Source organism: Oryx dammah, unplaced genomic scaffold, assembly GCF_014754425.2.
Source record: "Oryx dammah isolate SB20612 unplaced genomic scaffold, SCBI_Odam_1.1 HiC_scaffold_18, whole genome shotgun sequence".
Classification (NCBI taxonomy): domain Eukaryota; kingdom Metazoa; phylum Chordata; class Mammalia; order Artiodactyla; family Bovidae; genus Oryx; species Oryx dammah.
The window spans coordinates 95282724-95305027 of record NW_024070202.1 but is presented as its reverse complement, the minus strand read 5'-3'; the positions used below and the strand labels follow the sequence as shown (position 1 = coordinate 95305027).

The 22304-nt window shown below is 35.4% G+C and overlaps 1 protein-coding gene across 4 annotated transcripts in view; it reads right to left on the bottom strand.

The window, feature by feature from the left end:
* The window catches only part of MKLN1 (muskelin 1), a 367056-nt gene that overhangs the window by 106172 nt on the left and 238580 nt on the right, over nt 1-22304 (bottom strand). For 2 of the 4 annotated variants that reach the window (XM_040259653.1, XM_040259652.1), the window contains 4 exons: nt 17024-17166; nt 15244-15332; nt 5055-5164; nt 1807-2002 (listed from right to left, as the gene is read on the bottom strand). In XM_040259653.1, coding sequence (XP_040115587.1) covers nt 1807-1888 — 82 coding nt within the window. In that variant the 5' untranslated portion in view covers nt 1889-2002; nt 5055-5164; nt 15244-15332; nt 17024-17166. The remainder of the gene's footprint in view (nt 1-1806; nt 2003-5054; nt 5165-15243; nt 15333-17023; nt 17167-22304) is intronic. The other 2 variants (XM_040259651.1, XM_040259650.1) reach the window with 1 other exon arrangement.

Below are 22304 nucleotides of genomic sequence, written 5' to 3'. Positions count from 1 at the left end.
ATGCCACGCTCCCTAGCACCTCAATGTGTTCATCAAACTGAAGTAGTCTGAACCCCACTGTTCTGGGCTTTTGGAGAGATACCATTAGGTGGGCATGACTGATTAAAACATGGTTTTAGGTTACTGAACACCATCTTTGACTCTGCTTCTCTCCCCAGAGATCAGGGATGGGGCTGAATCACATGGTTTGATCTTTATGGAGATCTGAAGTTACCTAAGGACTTCAGCACCACTCATCTCAGCATACAAAAGACACTTATCACTCTGCAGATCCCAAGGGTTTTAGGAGTTGTGTGCCAGGAAACAGAAAAGATCAAATACTTATTTTTCATTATAACACAAGCACCTACTCTGTACTCTGTTACTATGACAGTTAAATTTTTTAAAAGCATGCTACTCTATACAATAAGACAGAGTTCCTTAAATAACAAAACACAAGACCTTAAATATTTAATTGGTATCATCCTCCAAAACAATTACCTTGGGAGACTATATTGTTAGGGAAAACACACACCCTGGTCAGGCACCATAGTAACCATCTGCATGAGTTATTTTACAACAGGAGGTCCTAGTAAAGAACATGGAATTAATAAGCTACCTACCATTCTTTCCCAGGAAGAGTTTGTGAAAAGGTCAAAAGGAGACCATGTGTCCCACCTTCTCCGAGATTTCTCACTGGCATCTATCTCGGCTGAGCAATGCGTGTGGCCCCACGAAGGACTCTGAGTCAAAATGATTGGCCAGAGACAACCCAGAAACTAATCCCATAACAATAAAACCTGAGCCTGGGAGCCACATGGCAGAGCGGTTCTCCTGGGTTCCCTTATCCTACTTCTCTCTGCCTGGGCGCCCCTTCCCAATAAAGTCTCTTGCTCTGTTGGCACATGTGTCTCCTGGGATAGTTCATTTTCTAGTGTTAGACAAGAGCCCACTCTCGGGCCCTGGAAGGGGTTCTCCTTTCTACAACAATATTATGCTCTAACATTCACATTTCTTTCAGAATCAGATCACAGGCCAGCCAAGAAAATTAGCAATTATGTACCATTCACATTACACAGACAATGTTTCCAATACAAATCTCTTCATTATCAACTATATCATTATTAACTGTATACTAATAAAATTTTTTGGCTTATCCAAGCACTCCCCACCCCCAAATTGTATGTGTGTGTATATCAGGCGCTCAGTGGTGTCCGACTCTCTGCGACCCTATGGACTGTAGTCTGCCAGGCTCTTCTGAACATGGAATTCTCCAGGCAAGAATACTGGAGTGGGTTGCCATTTCCTCCTCCAGGATATCTTCCTGACCCAGAGACTGAACCTGGGTCTCCTGTGCTGGCAGGCAGATTCTTAACCATCTGAGCCACCAGCGAAGCCCCAAATTACACTATTAAAAAAATGACAACTTGTTATCAACAAAAATATGTAAAGGAATAGGTCACTGGTACTGAAGGTAACATTAAAAGAATTTTTCTAAGTCGCTCAGTGCTAATCAATGTTAGCATCTGTAAGTACATGGTTTTCCAAGATGAAAACTTAAATTTAGATACGTGAGTTCAAGTATGTTATTTGCTTATTTTTCAAGTTTCATTATCATGGTATGGACCTGTCTTACAGAAAATAAGTCCCTAACTCAAGGAACTAAATCTTTAGAGTAAAAAGATGGGGAGGAGAAGGGAAAAAAGAAAAGAAAACTAAGAACTGACATAAACTTATATATTCTTAAAAAAAAAAAAAAATCCTGTTTCTTGTATATACTTAAAAATCGCCCTAATAACCAATCTAAGTTACATATTTATGACATACCATTTACAGCTTTTTCAATCAGTTCTTCACAGGCATCAAAATCACCCTTCAATACCAATTTATCATGCAGATCTGTTAACATTGGATGTTCCAGGGCAATCTTAGTTTTCTTTTGCAGTGATTCAAAGGCTTCTGTATAGTTATGTTGTCTAAAGTGTTTTAGGCAAAGACGAATAGCTTCCTGTTCACGGTACTACTGGAACACAAGAGAAGGTATGAAAAAAAGAGATCTGGTTAGTTATTACTTTAGGAAATAAGAAGTGACAATTACTAACCTAAAGTGAGCATTTTAAACATTAACTAAACATACTAAGCATAACTTAGCATTGTACTAACCCTATTCATTACTATCATTACTAATTCTACTATTAAATGGCAAAGCTGAAGCTTAGTCAATTGTAATAACTTGCCAAAGGTCACAAAGTATATAGCAGAAAGATATTAAAGAGATGAAGATATACAGATATATATACTGGCATATTATTTCATGAAGATAAAAGATACCAAAAGATGAAACCAGGCCTAATTCTGAACTTTCAAGAAAAGAACCAGAAAAAATATTTATCAAATCTTACTTAAGATGGTAAAAACAATAGCTTCCAAGGTTTTTACTAATCGGGCGACAACGCTGGTACTGAAAGCACAGAAGCCATTAAATACACGCTCTTTGTTCTTAGTAATAAGTTATTAGTTGAATGACAAATATCATCAAATGTTCATGTATTTCAAATTCACAAACAGGTTTTATGACTCAAAATCATCAGGGAGAAACTATTTAAGTTTCATAATTTTTTACTAACCCTGAGCTAATTCATTGATTAAATAGCTATAAAGTAAAAAAATCTCAATTAATTACAATCCAAAAAGAAATATTCAAAGTACTAACTCTCTTCCCTAAAAAGATGAATGCCAAAAAACAAGATCACATATAGAATTTAAAAGAAAATTTAACTTCAAGTATAAGTTATGACATAGGGAACAGACTATGGACAAGGGTAGGGGAGAAGTGGCAAAGGATGAAATAAATGGAGAGAGCAGCACGGATGCATATACACTAAAATGTGTAAACAGACAGACAATGGGAATTTGCTGTAGGACTCAGGGAACTCAAACTGGGGCTCTGTAATCACCTAGAGGGTTGGGAATGGGCAAAAGGGAAGAGGGAGATTCAAGAGAAGGGGGGACATATGTATACCTATGTTCATTCATGTTGATGTATGACAGAAATCAAACCAATATTGTAAACTAATCATCAATCAAAAATAAATAATTACTTAAAAAAAGAATAAGTTATAAGACTTCCACAAATTTCCTAAATAAGAATACAACAAACTGACATGGAACCAATGCATAATAACCAATAAAAATATAATTTACTTGTCAGCATTACTGTTTAATAAGGCAGGAAAATTTACAAGACTCAAAATACTCATCAGTTTATAGTTTCTGATATTTTATTAATGACAGGTTACCAAAACACTTTTTCTTAAACACTATAGCAAGGTTTTCCCTCATCAATCAACAAAAGAATAATTTATATACAAACTAACTTGACATTAATAGCTTCATATGTTTGCTGCTAAGTCGCTTCAGTCATGTCCGACTCTGTGCGACCCCATAGACAGCAGCCCACCAGGCTCCCCCATCCCTGGGATTCTCCAGGCAACAACACTGGAGTGGGTTGCCACTTCCTTCTCCAATGGATGAAAGTGAAAAGTGAAAGTGAAGTCACTCAGTTGTGTTTGACTCTTAGTGACCCCATGGACTGAAGCCTACCAGGCTCCTCTGTCCATGGGATTTTCCAGGCAAGAGTACTGGAGTGGAGTGGCTTCTAAATAAAGATTTACCCAACTATCTGGAACCATTTTAAATAGTAATACCTTGTTATCATGCTGACTTTAATTTCTAGAGGTTTACAATAACACAGAGAACTTGACAAAAGAATGACCAAACAATTTTAAGTTCTCAAATACAATCTGTCCACAATGTTGTGGGGGAAAGGTGCAATCTCCAATTTCTCACAGTATCAAGTGACTTGTGAATATATTCAAGAAAGCACAGGTACGTATCAGAGGCTAAAGAGAAAATTTTTTCCGGTATCCTTACTCGTTAATTTTTTTAAAAAAAAGAACCAATAGAATTTAGAAGACTGTAAGTATCTGCTAAGCGCTGTTATATGTATAACACTGTAATGATCATTTTTAATGTTTAAGAATATCATCTCAACCTTGAAATAATTTAGAATATTACAGGCAATCCCAGAAAATATATTAAAAATACAGAAAAACAAAAACCCAGCATCTACTTTAAATTGAATATAATCAAATCCCCACGATAAATTAGTCAAACAAAAAGTTCCTCAATTACACTGACCAGAAAAGAACCGAAATTCTATTAAAAAAAAAAAACTTAGAAAGAACCTATATTGTTTCCCAACCTCCTAAGAGATGAGTTGACAGTTCAGCCCAAGAAGTCAGGAAGCAGTGATTAGATTAAAGCTTATCACTCCCCTAACAAGAAACAGTCCTCCCCTCAACAAAAACATAGCCAAAAGAGTTAAATGGATATACATCAGAAACAAAGATGAAACATTAAAGGTATTAAAAAAAACCCAAAGACCCATTTCTTAATAATTTAAATTCACACTTCTCAGGTTGCATTTATTATATAAAATGACCTATGAATAATATTATTAAATATTACCTTTATACTCCCTATAAGAATAAGATCACACTATTTATAGAAACTATCTCAAATTTTAGTTCTTTAAAAGGAAAAGTAAACACTGCTATTTTTACTCAACATGAACACAAAGGAGGAATACATAAGAGCAATCCAGAACCACAACTACCCCACTGAAAACTACGTATAAATAATTCTATCAATACAGATTTGGTATATTAATGTAATAGCAGATTCTGGTGCCACACTGCCTGCGTTGATGCACTGCCTGGAGCCCTTGACAGCTGTGTGTCCTGAGGCAAAATACTTATCCTCTCTGTGTTCTATTTCATCATCTGTAAAATATGGATAATAATTGTACCTATCTTATAGAGTGGCAATGAGTGAATAAGTGACAAAGAAGGTAAAACCTGGCAAAATGCAAATGTTTAATAAACACTGATTCATCTTTTTAATTACCATTGCTGTTCTCAATATTTTAAATTAATCTCAAGACAAGAGCATGACACAATTCTCTATTACAGGCATCTGAAACATAAAATAAGGATTTTAAAATACAGTCCTACCTTACTATACCAGTTGAGACAGGGTTGTACTACATCAGGATCATCAATGCCACTAAGTTCAACATACCAGATGCTAAAGTTAAAGCTGGGTCCCCAGGATAAGAGTGGAACTTGGAGAAGGGAAAAAAGAAAGAAAAAAAATTAACATAGTTCAAATAAAACTTTAGCAAAGTAAAACAACAATTCAAACTTAATAGCAAATTTTCTGAATACTTTCTACATGCCCAGCACTGTACTATTGGTGCTAGGGCCACAGCAGCAAAATGAAACATATGATCTATGCCATTATGAGGTTGCTTTAATTATAAAAACATGGGGATATATTCAAAGTGTCATGTATCTATCCCCCCAAAACAGGGCCAGGGCTAGATGATTTATTTTAGCAGGTTAGTTTTTATCAATGCCACAAGAAACAAATAATTACTATAAAAGTTATTTATAATTTAAACTGTATCAGAGCACAGAAAGAGACAAACTTCAATTGCTTAGCAAAGTGGCATATCCCAGAAAACAAAACCAGAAGAGAAAAGATTTAAGGATAATATCAGCTCTGAGTATATATTCAAAATTTTAAATAATACTGATTTTTTTAAAAAAGCAAATTAATTCTACCAGGTTTTCACTGCACTGAATAGAATTAGTTCAAGGAATGGAAGGTTGGTTCAACAGGAGTGATATTAATGTAATTCATCATGTTAAGTAAGTAAAAGAGAAGCACATTTGATTACCTCAACAGATGCTAAGAGCAAACTAATAAAATTTACTTAAGAAACCCAATACTCTTAAGGAACAGAGGCAGAAGAAAACTTTGCTACCTAGATTTTTTTCTTAAGTATCAAAACCTCAACCCACCACCCCCCTCAAACAAACCAAACCAAAACAAAAAACTAACAGAGAAACATTAAGTATTCCCACTCAAATCAGGAACATGACAAAGAGGCCTAATATCTCTACTATTCAACACTATATGGGAGATCCTAGCCAGTGCAATCAGGAAAAACCCCTGCAAACTGAGAAAAAAATATCACTTGAAGATGACTTAGTTTATCCACCTAAAAAATTCAAGACATTTAACTGAAAAACTTTTATTTAAAGTTTATATGCAATAGCATATTGAAAAGCAGAGACATTACTTTGCCGATAAAGGTCTGTTTAGTCAAGGCTATGGTTTTTCCAGTGGTCATGTATAGATGTGAGAGTTGGACTGTGAAGAAAGCTGAGTGCCGAAGAATTGATGCTTTTGAACTGTGGTGTTGGAGAAGACTCTTGAGAGTCCCTTGGACTGCAAGGAGATCCAACCAGTCCATTCTAAAGGAGATCAGCCCTGGGTGTTCTTTGGAAGGAATGATGCTAAAGCTGAACTCCAGAACTTTGGCCACCTCATGGGAAGAGTTGACTCATTGGAAAAGACTCTGATGCTGGGAGGGAATGGGGGCAGGAGGAGAAGGGGACGACAGAGGATGGATGGCATCATGGACTCGATGGACGTGAGTCTGAGTGAACTCCGGGAGATGGTGATGGACAGGGAGGCCTGGCGTGCTGCAATTCATGGGGTCGCAAAGAGTCGGACACAACTGAGCGACTGAACTGAACTGAACTGATCCAAGAAAAAAAGATAAAGCTTAAAATATCTCAGAATAAACTTTAAAATATGCAAGGTAGTAAAATTTTAAAACATAAATACTTCATTTAATATGTTTCTAGATGGGAAAACTCAAAGGTTGTAAACATGTTGATTCCCCTCAAATTAATTATAAATTTAATGTAATCTCATAATCCTTATGGTATAGATCCTATTTTTTTGACATCAGACAAGCTGATACGAAAAATATCAACAAGACAAAATATCTAAAATAATAGAAATAATAAGAAAATAAACATACTAAAAGATAAAGGAATTTTAAGTTTGGTATTAGTGAAAGAAAACAAAGTAACATTACGGGAGCACAAGAGTGTCCAAAAATCTCTGAAGAATCCAGAGGAATTTCATAGACTCAGATAACATTTCACATCAGTAATGACAGGACACAGCAGACAGAAGTTTTTATCTTGTGACTGACAGGCTCCCACAACCCTTTCAGGAGGTCCCATGTGGTCAAAACTACTTTTCGTAATAACACTAAGGCTTTATAGCCTTTTCTTTTTTTCCTAAACTGTACTGACATTTGCACTCATGGTACAAAGGCAATGCTGAATAAAACTGTTGGCATCTTGGTAATGCCATAAAAAGTAGTAGTATGAGAGTGTTCCAGTGTTCATTCCTTAATACAGTGTGAACTGAACTGTATTCCTCGCCATCACACACCTGCAGTTAAAATACGAAACGACAATTCATTTAAGAATGTCTTCTGCAAACAGACAGCCAGTGGAAATTTGATGTATGATGCAGAGAGCGCAAATCCAGTGTTCTCTGACAACCTAGACGGTGAGATGGGGTGGAGGTGTGAGGGAAGTTCAAGAGGCAGGGGACATATGTACCATGGCTGATTCATGCTGATGCATAGCAGAAATCAGCATAATACTGTACGGCAGCTATCCTCCAATTAAAAATAAATTTATTAAAAAAAAAATGCTTTTCCATAAAAAAGAAAATAACATAAATAAAGCAAGCTACAACAATATAGTTTACTACACAGCTAATATAGCCAACATTTTATAACTTTAAATGGACCATAAGATATATTATATCATAACACTATACGCTTGAAATCCATATAATTTTATAAATCAAGTATACTTCAATAAACAGTATAAAAAGTAAATATATAGATAAACTTATTTCTTGGTTTGTGAAAAGTTTTCTAAATTTTCTTAAATGATGCTCACTTTCATAGCTCCTAGAAACACATAAATTTTTTAAAATAAAATGTCGTTTTGCCTGTAATATACACTTAAAAACGCAACATAAACTCCTAAAATCGTGACTGCATTATCAATTTAATGTTAATTTTAACTGCAATGCTTAATTGTGCATTCATCCTTCTAATTAAAATAATATGATTAAAACATGAAAAAATGTCTCTGATGATGTGTAAAAATTAATTTTAGTAAATTCCTATCATTAAGTACACATCATTTTAATATTCTGTGTGGCACAATGGAAAGTACAAAAAAAGTACTTTTGGTGCACATGAAACTATGGTGGCATTCTCAAGGAAAAGAACCTGTGTAAGTTGTGAGCTGAAACAGCCATTGAAATAGCTCTGTAGGATACTATTTTTCCTTAAAAGAAAACCTGACATCTAGCATTTAGATTTCAGTATCTGCCAGACATTTACCTGTCATTTCAAAGACAACAAATAACAGTATTTGTTGCCATGGACAAAATTCAAGCTTTTGAGGAAAAATTAGAATTTCGGAAATTCAGTATTCAGCATTGTGAGCTTAGCTACTTTCCAATACTTTTCTGATAAGATTGGTGGTAATAATAACAAGTGTGATTTTTAAAAAATATTATATAATGAAATGTTCCAACATTTGAAAGATTTGCATAACTCAGTGAATCACATTTTCTAAATTACCAATAAATGATTTTACAAAACCATACATGGATGAAAGACTGGTTCAAGGTACAAAACAGAACAATGGATTTTAGTGTCACACCAACATGGTACTGAATAATGTAACTAAGAAACTAATACTTGTCAATTTTTGATTAAGTATCAAAATAAAATGTCTACAATATTTACTATCAGGTCTACCAATTTCCAAGTCCACTGCTCTTTCCTAGCATATGAGGCTCAGTGCAGAACTAAGATGTACTAGGTCAGATGCTTTCCTACTTTTGCCATCTAAAGGATGCTGAGTAAAGACAGAGAAAAGCAACAGGATATACGCAGGGTTCCCGGAATGTTTAACATGACCTTCAGCTTATATGTGCAAATAACACAAACTTCAAAAAGTTTTATACCAACAAATACTGAATTATCATCACTGTTTTGGTGTGCATTTCTTCAGAAGTAACATTTTAAAAGCGTTATCTACTACATCACAGCAATAACCATTAAGCAGTATAAAATCAGAATAAAACAACATTCTAAACCCAAAACACCAAGAAAACAGTCTGTAAGTGTAACTTATTAGTTAGTGATCTGAAATCCATTCTTAAGTTCCAAGTCCAATTTCAATAAAATCAGGAGGAAAAAAAGCTTCCTATTACATCTATTCAAGTCAGCAAAGTGTTCATTTATTAAATCCTTATAAGCAACTGTGGGAGGGAGGTTAATTAGGAAATCATCTCACAAGATCTTATATTAGACGAATAAAGAGTACAGTGAATTTTTAACAAACTGAAGGCATATATACAGGATGAGGAGAATGATATATACCCATTTCAAATATACACAAATGATTTTTGGTGGCATTAACAACACTAATACTGAATATCAGACCCAATCTGTGTTGTATATCAGAAATCTAAATGTGAACTGGAGCAGCAAGCACACCTTCCTCGCTCCCTAATAAAAGATGCCTTTGCTCTCACCTCAAATAAAAAAAAATTTTTTAGAAACTCCTCACATCCCAAGGCTAAGAGACTGTATCCTAAGATTCACTATCAGTTCTTCCAATGGGATAATCAGACAAAGACAAGATCAGGATCAATGCCTCTCAGACATTTTCATAAAATGGCATGCATAGAAAATGACAAGATACTTAGTACACAAGCACACTAGGTTTTAGGATTCAGTGATTCTAGGATTGGCAGGGAGTCAATGTACATATGTACATATACATTCAATATGCTTTGGCAGTATCATTGGGAAAGCTCTGGTCTAGATGACTAAACAGCTGTTAGAAGATGCTAGTAATTTTAAGCTCAGGTTCTGGAAGACTATAAAAATTCAAGATTAACTTCGCTGAAAGAGTGCATCTACTCTTACTCAGTTCAGTTCAGTTTAGTTGCTCAGTCGACATCATGAACTGCAGCATGCCAGGCTTCCCTGTCCATCACCAACTCCTGGAGCTTCCTCAAACTCATGTCCATTGAGTCAGTGATGCCATCCAACCATCTCATCCTGTCGTCCCCTTCTCCTCCCACCTTCAATCTTTCCCAGCATCAGGGTCTTTTTAAATGAGTCAGCTCTTTGCATCAGGTGGCCAAAGTATTGGAGTTTCAGCTTCAGCATCATTCTTTCCAATGAATATTCAGGACTGATTTCCTTTAGGATGGACTGGTTGGATCTCCCTGCTGTTCAAGGGACTCTCAAGAGTCTTCTCCAAAACCATAGTTCAAAAGCATCAATTCTTCAGTGCTCAGCTTTCTTTATAGTCCAACTCTCACATCATACATGACTACTGGAAAAACCATAGCTTTGACTAGACAGACCTTTGTTGGCAAAGTAATGTCTCTGCTTTTCAATATGCTATCTAGGTTGGTCATAACTTTCCTTCCAAGGAGTAAGCATCTTTTAATTTCATGGCTGCAATCGCCATCTGCAGTAATTTTGGAGCCCTCCCAAGATAAAGTCAGCCACTGTTTCCACTGTTTCCCCATCTATTTGCCATGAAGAAATGGGACCAGATGCCATGATTTTAGTTTTCTGAATGTTGAGCTTTAAGCCAACTTTTTCACTCTCCACTTTCACTTTCATCAAGAGGCTCTTCAGTTCTTCACTTTCTGTCATAAGGGCGGTATCATCTGCATATCTGATGTTATTGATATTTCTCCCGGCAATGTTGATTCCAGTTTGTGCTTCATCCAGCCCAGCATTTCTCATGATGTACTCTGTATATAAGTTAAATAAGCAGGGTGACAATACACAGCCTTGACGTACTCCTTTCCCTATATGGAATCAGTCTGTTGTTCCACGTCCAATTCTAACTGTTGCTTCCTGACCTGCATACAGGTTTCTCAAGAGGACAGGTGGTCTGGTATTCCCATCTCTTGAAGAATTTTTCACAGTTTGCTGTGATCCACACAGTCAAAAGCTTTGGAAGACTGTAAAAATTCAAGATTAACCTTGCTGAAAGAATGCATCTACTCTACTTACAAATGAATGAATGTAGTAAGTACACAAAACACTCAGCACAGTAACTGGCATATGGTAATGCTCAATAAATGCTATATATTAGTATTATTAACTTCTATTCCTATAATAATTTTCTTCTTAATAGTATATTTTTAAAATGTTACCTCTCTACATGCTCTCATGAAAGCCACCATTGGGGTACGTTCTTCCCCCACCTCCCCACCTCCCCCTGACAAGACACAGTACTCATCCTAGACTTCCAGACTCCTGAGGATCCAGGATGCAGGTTGAGTCTGGTCAAAGCTAAAGCTTCTCTCTGAACCTCTGACACCCACTCAGGCTACAAAAATCCAAAAAATTCATAGAAATCTAAGTCATCTCATCTACCAAAAACGAGAACTCCTCCAGAATCCTTCCAAAAAATCAGTACTTCCTTCTGCCTTCACATCACCTTATTTCCTAATACAAATCTTTCTAGTCACCATATAAGTAATAACCTTATCCCATTCAACTTTGTTTTCAGCCATCTGATTTAATCGCCCACTGAGGTTTTCCCTTCCAAATTTTAAACTTGCTCTCTTGAATCTAACCACCCAAATAACTACTCTCCTTCCTTACTAAACTTTTTTTTTACTTACAAAGCTTACCTGAAACTAAGCTTCTTCCTAAGGCCAACTCTCAACTTTCACACTAAGTCCTACTGAAGACTTCACTCCAGTATGGGCTCTTTGGTTTTTTGTTTGGTGATTTCTCTTGGATATTCAATGAATGCTGTGACCCAATCCCTCTCAGATTTAAATGTAAAATGAAAAGTACACAGGATTCAGAGTAAGCAAACTATATTGAAATATAGCTATAAAAATAACTAAGATACAAAATTATGATATAGAAATATATATGCTTTTATTAGCACATTAGCTAACAAGATTCTAGTGGCAGGTCTAATAATTACCATAATTTCAAAGATACAATATTTGCCACAGTGTAATGTGATGAGAAATATTTATAACTTCTATCCAAAACAAGTCACAGGTAATGCCAATACTATAAGCTATTGCCTATATTCATAATTGAAGAAAATGCTAAGAGTTTAGAGAACACAAAGATGTAACACACAGCCACTGATTAATCCCTATAAATCTCTGTATAATAAACTCAAAAAGTATAAATAGGATGTCTCTAATGAGGCAAGCAGTATGCTTGATGCTTCTGAAATATGAGCAAACAGAAGACAGTTGCTATCACCAAGGATTTAAGAATCTACTTGAGGAAACAAAACTTTCACCCATCACAGAGTAAAAGAATTCAACATTCATAAAAAGACAGACTTAGGTTTGTATCCTATCTCTATGTTCTACTGTACAGTCTTGGTCTAATCATTTAATCTACCTCTAAACTTCAGTTTTCTCATCTGAAAAGTGAGCATAATATACCTATTTCACAGAGTATTAGATGTTTCATAAACAACTTCTATTTATCACTTTAAAGTAATATAAGCACATTTCCAAAAGCATATACCAAATGTTATGTCTTTGATCCATCACTTACTAGCTATATACCCTGGGACACATCATTTGATTTCTAGTCTCACTTTCCTTAACCAAAAAAGGCAAGATTTTTTATCTTCCAGTGAAATGCTCAAATGAGATTCCACTTGTGAAAACACTCACAAATGCAATAGCAGTAAAAATAACACATTCAACTCTTTGCAACCCCATGAACTATAGCCTGCCAAGGTCCTCTGGTTCATGGAATTTTCCAGGCAAGAGTACTGGAGTGGGTTGCCACTTCCTTCTCCAGGGAATCTTCCTGACCCAGGGATTAAACCTGCAACTCCTTTTTCTCCTGTACTGGCAGGAATATTCTTTACCAGAGCCACCTGGGAAGCCCATTAAAAGCATATGAAGTTCTAAGTAATGAGTGCTGAAATGACATGAACGCTCAAATCATGTGCATATACTTTTTCTATGTCTAACTGATGCATAAGAGGACCTCTGTTCTCTTATAAATTTTTTAAGGGAACAAACTATTCAACAACCCTAAACAGGCTTCTATTCATAGTTCTAACGAATAATATTAGAGGATTAAGAATTTTAGAAGCAGCAGTAGTAGCTTCCTTCAAAGAAAACTGATGGGTATAGAAAATGTACTCTGAAAATTCAAATAAAATAACTCAAAAAAAGAGAACATTTCATTTTGCATGACTAAGCAATCAGATGTAGAATAAGTACTTTAAAATTTTTAAACCTAAAATTTTAAAATCTAAAATATTTTCACTGCTGCTACATTTGGAATGTTAGAATTGTTCAAGCATTGTTCAAGAATGTAAGATTCTATAAGAAATGGCTGGCATGCATACTGAGGAAAGAATTATTTATCAGCATGAAAGAAGAAATAACTAAAGAATTTATTTTAAAAATTAGCTTATTCATCAATTTTCATAGATAAACAGGATACAGGTTTTTATTTCCAATTACTTATTATAACAAACTATAGCTTCTGCTGCAAGCACTGTTACACCAAGCTAAACCTGGGCAGCTACATGGTGCTGCAAAGAGGAGTTCTACTGCAAACTCCACTATCAGCAGCTGTTTAAGAGCAAAGGCAACTAGGACTAAGGCTTTGGCTAGAAGTAGCACAAGGAGCTCTGGGCCCACACGGAGGCGGACCTCGGCACCAAGACAGCCTGAGGCCCCTCTAACCATCCACTCTCCCCCACCCTCGCTCAGGTAGATAACCTGCATTAGGCAGCAGGAAGGGTGGGAGACTGGACAGCCGTGCCCGCAGTGAGGGTGGGGGCAGCGTCCAAAGAGCAAGAGGCCACCTTACTCAGGCAAGTTACAGAGGCAGGGCTCTGCTCCAGAATTCCTTCTCTCCCTCAGCTGGTAGGGGTTCAAGAAACAGGACTGGGGTTTGCTCATTTCCCTGCTTCCTGTTTCTTTCAGGCTTCCCAGGTGGTGCTAGGGGTAAAGAACCTGCCTGCTAATGCAGGAGACATAAGAGACTTGGGTTCCATCCCTGGGTTGGGAAGGTCCCCTGGAGGAGGGCATGGCACCCACCCCAGTATTCTTGCCTGGAGAATCCCATGGACAGAGGAGCCTGGCAGGCTGCAGTCCACGGGGTTGCACAGTGTTGGACATGACTAAAGCGACTAGCACATACGCCTGTTTATAAAAAAAGTAAAAAACTGAAAAGTCCAATGATTCTAAAGATAGTTTTCCCTCTATAAATAGTCTTTTCAGATATTCTTTTTGTCTAATTCCATGTACAGAGGAGCCTGGTGTGCTATACTCCATGGCATCCCAGAGTCAGACACACACACAATGAAACTATTTGACTCAATGAAATGAACAGGCCAACTTGCAACAGACTGGCAAATAATAATGGAGCTATTCCTTTCAAAAGAGGATTTTTCTCCCAAATCAAAACACAGGATTCTGGCTTTTATTACTATTCTTTAAGGAATATGATTCACCATAACTACAATTTTAACATACTATTTTCAAAGGTATGAAATAAAGATGGAAATTAACAGTGAAGTCCTCAACTTTCATACCCTCTAACACAACTTATAAACAAAATAATCCTAAAAACACTAGTTTTGAGGAGGTATTACAAATACTTTTAAAGTTAAAACACTTGCTAAAAAGATAAATGCCTTAGATAGCATTTTTCAAGAATTACTTTGAAACTAATTAGTGGGTTAGAAATTAGTTTTATGTGTTTGACCAATATTACTACACACACAAAAATGAAATACAAAAGAAAAAATTAGAAAATAACCACAATATACTGCCTTAAGGAATCCATCAGTATTTGGTTTTAGAATGATGCAACTTTAGAACTGATAAACCTTCCATAAAACAATCAAGGCTCTCAAATCACTGTATCTCATTAAATGATAAAGTATTTAGAAAAGATTCTATTTTAAATAACTGTCACTCAGGTACAGATTTATAAACCGGGGGCCAGCCAAACAGTAAATATTTTGGGCTTTGTGGTCTATACTGTCTTTTGCAGCTACTCAACTTTGCCATTGTAGTGCAAAAACAGAGAGATACTATGTGAAAAACTGGCATGGCGGTGTTGCCATAAATTTTATTAAAAAAAAAAAAACAAAACAAAACAGTGAACCTACAGGATTGGGCCCACACAGGCTGTCGTTTGCTGATTAATGGAATAAAGAATTTCTTTCTATTCCAGAATGCTAAAAGCCTTACCTATTTTAATGAATCGACACGGAAACATCTGTTCATCAATTTTATGCTTTAAGGTAAATGTCTCTTTGTTATAATCATTCTTTAAGCCACTGTGGAAAAAAAAATAAGGTTATTAAATCTGATTTCATAAATTACTAAATATACTAAAACAAAGATTAATAACATACCCAGATTTTAAGGTTTGACAAATACAAAAGGGATAATATAATGAAGTAGTTGAACATGAGAATATATGACAAAGCTTGTACATTCACATCAACTGCACTATATGGTGGTCTCTTAATTAAATGAGGGATAATGAAAATGTTCAGTGTTAATTAAAGAATGTGACTACAGTGCATGAAAATGTGTGACAAGATCCAGTGTCCTTTGTGTAGAAAGAAAGAAAGTGAAGTTGCTCAGTCGTGTCCGACTCTTTGGACCCCATGGACTCTAGCCTACCAGGCTCCTCCGTTGATGGGATTTTCCAGGCAAGAATACTGGAGTGGGTTGCGATTTCCTTCTCCAGATCTTCCTGACTCAGGGATTGAACCCAGGTCTCCTGCATTGTAGGCAGATGCTTTACCTTCTGAGCCATCAGGGAAGTACTGAATACAATATAAAATATTCAAGCAGTAAGAAAATTGAAAAACAATTCATACTCATATCTTACAACCTAAACAGAGCCAGATATTTGAATTTGCCAAAGAATTAAGTCATTAAATTCTGACTGAGATGCCAATGTTCCTTTTTATAGCTCAATACATTTTCAAAGACAATCTTACTCTGTTGGTTTAATAGCATCCAGTTTATCCTATATAAAAAGAAATTAATATAATTTCTGTACTTAAACAACTTAGGACTGATTCAAGTATTTACGGAAAAGTCACTTACCTTCAGGCTGCCTTATATTCAACCGACATACTTTCATGGCTTAAATGAAATGCACTCTAGATGTAATAATACTTATATAAAATACTGTGCTAATGGGACACACTATGTCACAAATATATTCTAAAACTGCATGACTTCATTTGTCCGCTCCATTTTATAATCCATTTTTCATCATCTAGAGGGCAAATTAACATTCATTCCTGGTGGTCTATGCTGTCAAAATTAAAATTTACTGAGTTCCTTCCAAGAGGTGGGGCTTTCTGGTGGCTCAGCTGTTAAAGCATATGCGGGAGACCTGGGTTCAATCCCTGGGTGGGACAGATCCCCGGAGAAAGGAAGAGCTACTCACTTCAGGTACTCTTGCCTGAAGAGTTCCGTGGACAGAGAGGAGCCTGGTGGGCTATAGTCCATGGAGTTGCAAAGAGTCAGACATGACTGAGTGACTGACACTTTCATTTTTTATTTTCTTTTTCAAGAGGCATGCTCTGCACTTGGTGCAGTCACATAATTTTACTCTGTTTAGTCTCCAATTTATACTAAACTCTCAGGGCAACCAATCTTAATGTTTTCAACAGATTATATATTTTTATAGCAAGGATTACAGCAAAGATTTCAATTATAGCTCAAAAGTATATCTGAAGTCATTAACATTTTAAAAATAAAACTGAAGAATAAGAAGTAAAAAAATAACCCCAACTTTATTCTTTCTGCTTTGGTAACAATATTAATTAGTATCTCGATAGAAAAAAGTTGACTCAAGCCACAATATTAAAATAAAGCACTAGAAATAAAATAGTAGAAGTATTCTTTTCTCCCTTGTAAGAAATATCAAGCCATGAAGATTTAGCTACAAAGAGACTAAACTAAGACTACACTAAGCTCCTTCCTCCCCATAATCATAACCCACCTGGACAACAGCTCTGTCATGTTTTCTTCATTCATTCCACCAAAGACTTTAAATTTCTTCAAATTGCAGACATGAGTTTTCTCATATTTTCCAAATGTGATATTCTGGACTATAGCAGGCCTTTCAAGCTTCAGAATCAAGTACTACAAAAAGGAACAACCAAATTATATCCTCCTCCACTTAAGACAAATGGTTAGACAATCTGAATAATTAAAATATTGGACAATGGACTGAATAAGGTTCATCCTGTCCATCCTACACCAACAGATTTTTTTTTTTTTTAAATGTGAAAGGATAGCATGCAACAGCCAGGCTACCATAACATCACCACTTTCACCCAGGAAACTACATTATTTTGAACAATGTAGATGAAAGAGGGGAAAAATGGACTAGTAACATAACTGCTAATCAAGGAATAGCATTTAATAAAATAGGCTATGAATAATCAAATAAATTAGAATACAAAATTAGAATACAAAAGTGACAATTACATAGTCTCAATGACTACACTTCACTAATAAATTCAATATTCAAAATCAGTGATAAAATTTTAACCTAGAAAAAAGATTTAACAGTCACCCCTGACAATTTTATAAATTAAAAAACTCAGACCTACCATACACATGTCTAATGCAGCTCAAGTTTTCTAACTATACACAGAATAAAATGGGATCAGTTACTTAGGGAACGTATTTTACATTATGCAGACTGTTTTCAATTATAAAAATTAAAAAGGAAATTACCTATAGTCAAATACATGGGAGGAAAGCTATTTAGACAACAACTCAGTTGTTATGCTGCAGTGGCTTCATGCTTTGTAATAATCGGTAATACTCATGATAAAGGAGAATAGAATGAAGTGGATGGTCTTACTTTGTACCAAACACAAAAATTAACTCAAAATGTAACCAAAATGATTCAAAATCAATCCTTTACAATAAAATATAAGGCCTAAAGGTAAGAGATAAAATTATAAAACTCTTAAGACAAAAATAGGGGTATATCTTTATGACTCTGGTTTGGCAATGGAATTCTGATATATTACTCCAAAAGTATTAGCAACAGAATACAAAATAAACTGGTCTTTATCAAAATTAGAGTTTTGTGTGTCAAAAGGCACTATCAAAAAAGAAAAAAGACAATCTACAGAATGGGAGAAAATACTTGCAGATACTTATCTGATGAGGGCTTAGTATCGAGAATATATAAGGAATTTGTACAACTCGACAAAAAGAAAGACAACCTGATTTTAAAATGGGCAAAGGACCTCAATAGCCCTTTGTCCAAAGAAGAGAAACAAATGGCCAACAGGTACATGAAAAGATGTTCAACACCATTAGTCACCAGGAGCTGGGTTATGGGCAAAGGAGAGAATACTTAATTGGTACCAGGTTTTTTATAGAGTAATGAAAAAAACTAAGTAGAAATGACAGTTGTATAACACTGTATATTTGAACACTTAAAAATGGTTAATTTTATGTTATGTGAATTTTACCTCAGTAAAATAAAAGAATGAAGTTGGTGGTAACACGAAAGATGATGATATAATCAGAAATAATATCTAGTGAGTATTAATTCCCTTGACTTACAGATTACTCAGGTTTTTATGTATTTTATTTCATTTTGGTGAGATAAGACAGTAAAGCTTGGTGGCTCAGACATAAAGTATCTGCCTGCAATTCAGAAGTGAAAGTGGAAGTTGCTCAGTCGAGTCTGCCTCTTTGCGACCTCATGGACTATATATATACAATTCATGGAATTCTCCAGGCCAGAATACTGGAGTGGGTAGCCTTTCCCTTCTCCAGGGGATCTTCCCCACCCACGGATTGAACCCAGTTCTCTCACACTGTAGGCGAATTCTTTACGAGCTAAGCCACAAGGGAACCAACCTGGCTGGGTTTGATCCCTGGGTCAGAAAGATGCCCTGGAGAAGGGAATGGTTACTCACTCTGGTATCGTTGCCTGGAGAATTTTCATGGACAGAGGAGCCTGGCGGGCTACAGTCCATGGGGTCACAAACGGCTGGAAATACTGAGCGACTAACACTTTCACTTATCTCATTTTAATAGGAGTAGGAGGAACAGGAGTAGTATTTTAAGAACAATAACCATCCTCTTCATCCTCATTTTATGGATAAAAAAGTTTGGCTTAGAAAGGCTAAGTAACTTGCCATTGTTACACAGTTAAAAAATAGCAGAGTTTAAAATCAGTCTATCTGCAAAGGAGGCAAGAATATACAATGGAAAAAAGACAGCTTTTCAGTAAGTGGTGCTGGGAAAACAGGACAGTTAGCTACATGCAAAAGGACAAAATCAGAACATTCTCTAACATCATATTCAAAAATAAACTCAAAATGGATTAAAGACCAAAATGTTAGTCCAGATACTATAAAAGCCCTAGAATAAAACATAGAATACTCTTTGACATAAATCACAGCAGTATCTTTTTGGATCTGTCTCCTGAAGTACTGCAAATAAAAACAAAAATAAACAAATGTGACCTAATTAAACTTAAAAGCTCTGCACAGCAAAGGAAACTACCAACAAAAACAAAAAGACAACCCACAGAATAGGAGAAAATATTTACAGCGATGCAACCAAAAAGGGATTAACTTTCAAAATATATAAACAGTTCACATAGCTCAATATCAAAAAACCAAACAACCCAAACAAAAAATGGGCAGAAGATTTAAATAGACATTTGTCCAAAGAAGACATATTTGGCCAACAAACACATGAAAAAATCCTCAACATTGCTAATTATTAGAGAAATGCACATCAAAACTGTAATGAGGTATCACTCACACTAGTCAGAATGATAACATCAAAAAGTCTATTGTCTATTGGGGAGGGTGTGGAGAAAAAGGAACCCTCCTATAATGCTGGTGGGAATGTAAACTGGTACAACCACTATGGAGAACACTATGAAGGTTCCTTACAAAAACTAAAAATAGAATTACCATATGATTTAGAAATTTCTCTCCTGGGCATACATCTGTAGAAAACTATAATTTGAAAAAACACATGCACCTCAATGTTCACAGCAGCACAGTTTACAATAGCCAAAACATGGAAGCAACCTAAATGTCCACTGGCAGTTGAATGGATAAAGAATGGATAATGAAATATTATACATCCATAATAAATAATGAAATAATGTCATTTCCATCAACATGGAAATTATCATAATAAGTAAGCCAGAGAAAGACAAATATCATATGATATCCCTTACATGTGGAATCTTTAAACAATGATTCAAATGAACTATTTACAAAACAGAAATAGATCCACATACACAGAAAACAAACTTATGGTTACCAAAGAAGAAATAATGGGGAGAGATAAATTAGAAGTTTGGGATATGCAGACACACACAACTATATACAAAATATACAAACAAGGATCTACTGCATAACACAGGGAACTAAATTCTACACTTTATAATAACCTATAAGGGAAAAGAACCTGAAAAAGAATTATATATAAATATGTAAACCAAATCACTGTGCTATACACAGGAAACTAACACAACACCGTAAATCAACTGTAGTGAAAAAAAGTGAAGTCGCTTAGTCGTGTCCGACTCTTTGTGACCCCATGGACTGTAGCCTACCAGCTCCTCCGTCCATGGAATTTTCCAGGCAAGAGTACTGGAGTTGGTTGCTATTTCCTTCTCCAGGAGATCTTCCCAACCCTGGGATCGAACCTAGGTCTCCTGCATTGCAGGCAGATGCTTTACCATCTGAGCCACCAGGGATGCCATTAAAAAAAATTTTTTTTAATCAGTCAATCTGACTGTCTGATACTGCTGGTTGGCTGACCCAATTTCCATTCTCAATCCAATTCTTCCTAGCCACGTTCCAGGCAAAAATAGATACATGGCAAAATTCTGGTCAATGAGATATAAGTAGAAGTCGTGGGATAAATTTTGCTTTTCAAAACAAATGTTACTTCTTTACCATCTGAACTGAGCCTCCCACCCCCCTGCAACAAGTAAGAAAAGATCTACTAACAGTCATCTGTGAGACACTCAACTTTCACCAGCAGCTGCCTAACTCTAGTTTTCTTGTGCTGGCGAGGACAGAGATAGGGACGGTGATAGGGAAAAAACTCGTTTGTTTATTAACCCACTGTTATAGGACCTTCTGTTATTTGATGCTAAAAGCATTCCTACTGATTGACTAACCCCACAGTCGAACCTTTATTTAACCACTATACAATCACAACTGCTTAGGTTTATAAAATGTTTATATTCTAAGGAGCTATTAAGATTTCTTTATTATAGAAATTGCCATAGGAAAATTGAGTCTTAAATCATTATCCTTCTCATCCATATCAAATTAATAGGTGTGGTAACATGATTTTTGGTTCACTGAGTTTCGTAAGAATACAGCGGTATATTGGAGAAAAGACTACACAGCCAGGTAGGAAAGTATTCATATCTCTAGCTTTCTCATGAAATTCCACTTCCTCCCATCTCTTTCCCCTTCTTTCTCTCTTTGGTCATTCTTTAAATTCTCAAGTTTAAAAGTCAGTTTTCCCTGACAATTGGTTAGTCAGGTAGTAAAAACAGATCTTTACATTAATACAACCTGTTGTATACTATACATCACCTCATATACAACAGCTCCAAATACAATAGGAAGCATTTGTCTACATATAATTTTATTTATGCCAAATAGGACTTTGTTATTAAAAATTATGTAAGTAAAATGCAAATTCTCTAACTGAAGTAAAGCACAATGATCTGACATACATTACAGGTAAAAATTTTAGTGTTTAACCACATTATTTATAAATTTTATAACTTCATTTTTCAAACTCTTTGGCCTCAATAATGAATATGTTACTATTAAACAGTGCTATCCCATAGTTAAATAGATTTGTTACTTTTAATTTAAAGAAATAACTGCTGTAGATTCAGTAACAGAAACTGTAAAAAGAAAATAAATTGAGAATGAACATTTGAAAAAAACTATTTTACAATCTCTATTACCGACCTTTAAATTAAGTATTAATAAATTAATTTTAAAACAAAACATAATGACCCACAATCTCTTTATCAAAGCAACTTAGGTTCATAAAGGATCAAAGAACTATCTATTACATGATTCTTAAATTAGGCATAGAATTAAGCAAACAATAAAAAAAAAAACTGCTCACAAATTCAGTCCATAGTGGTTTTTCAATATTAAAAATAAAATATATATAAAAATCATTTTAAATCATATGAATATTAACAATTTATAAGAAATAAGATGATATAAAAGGAGAATACTTTC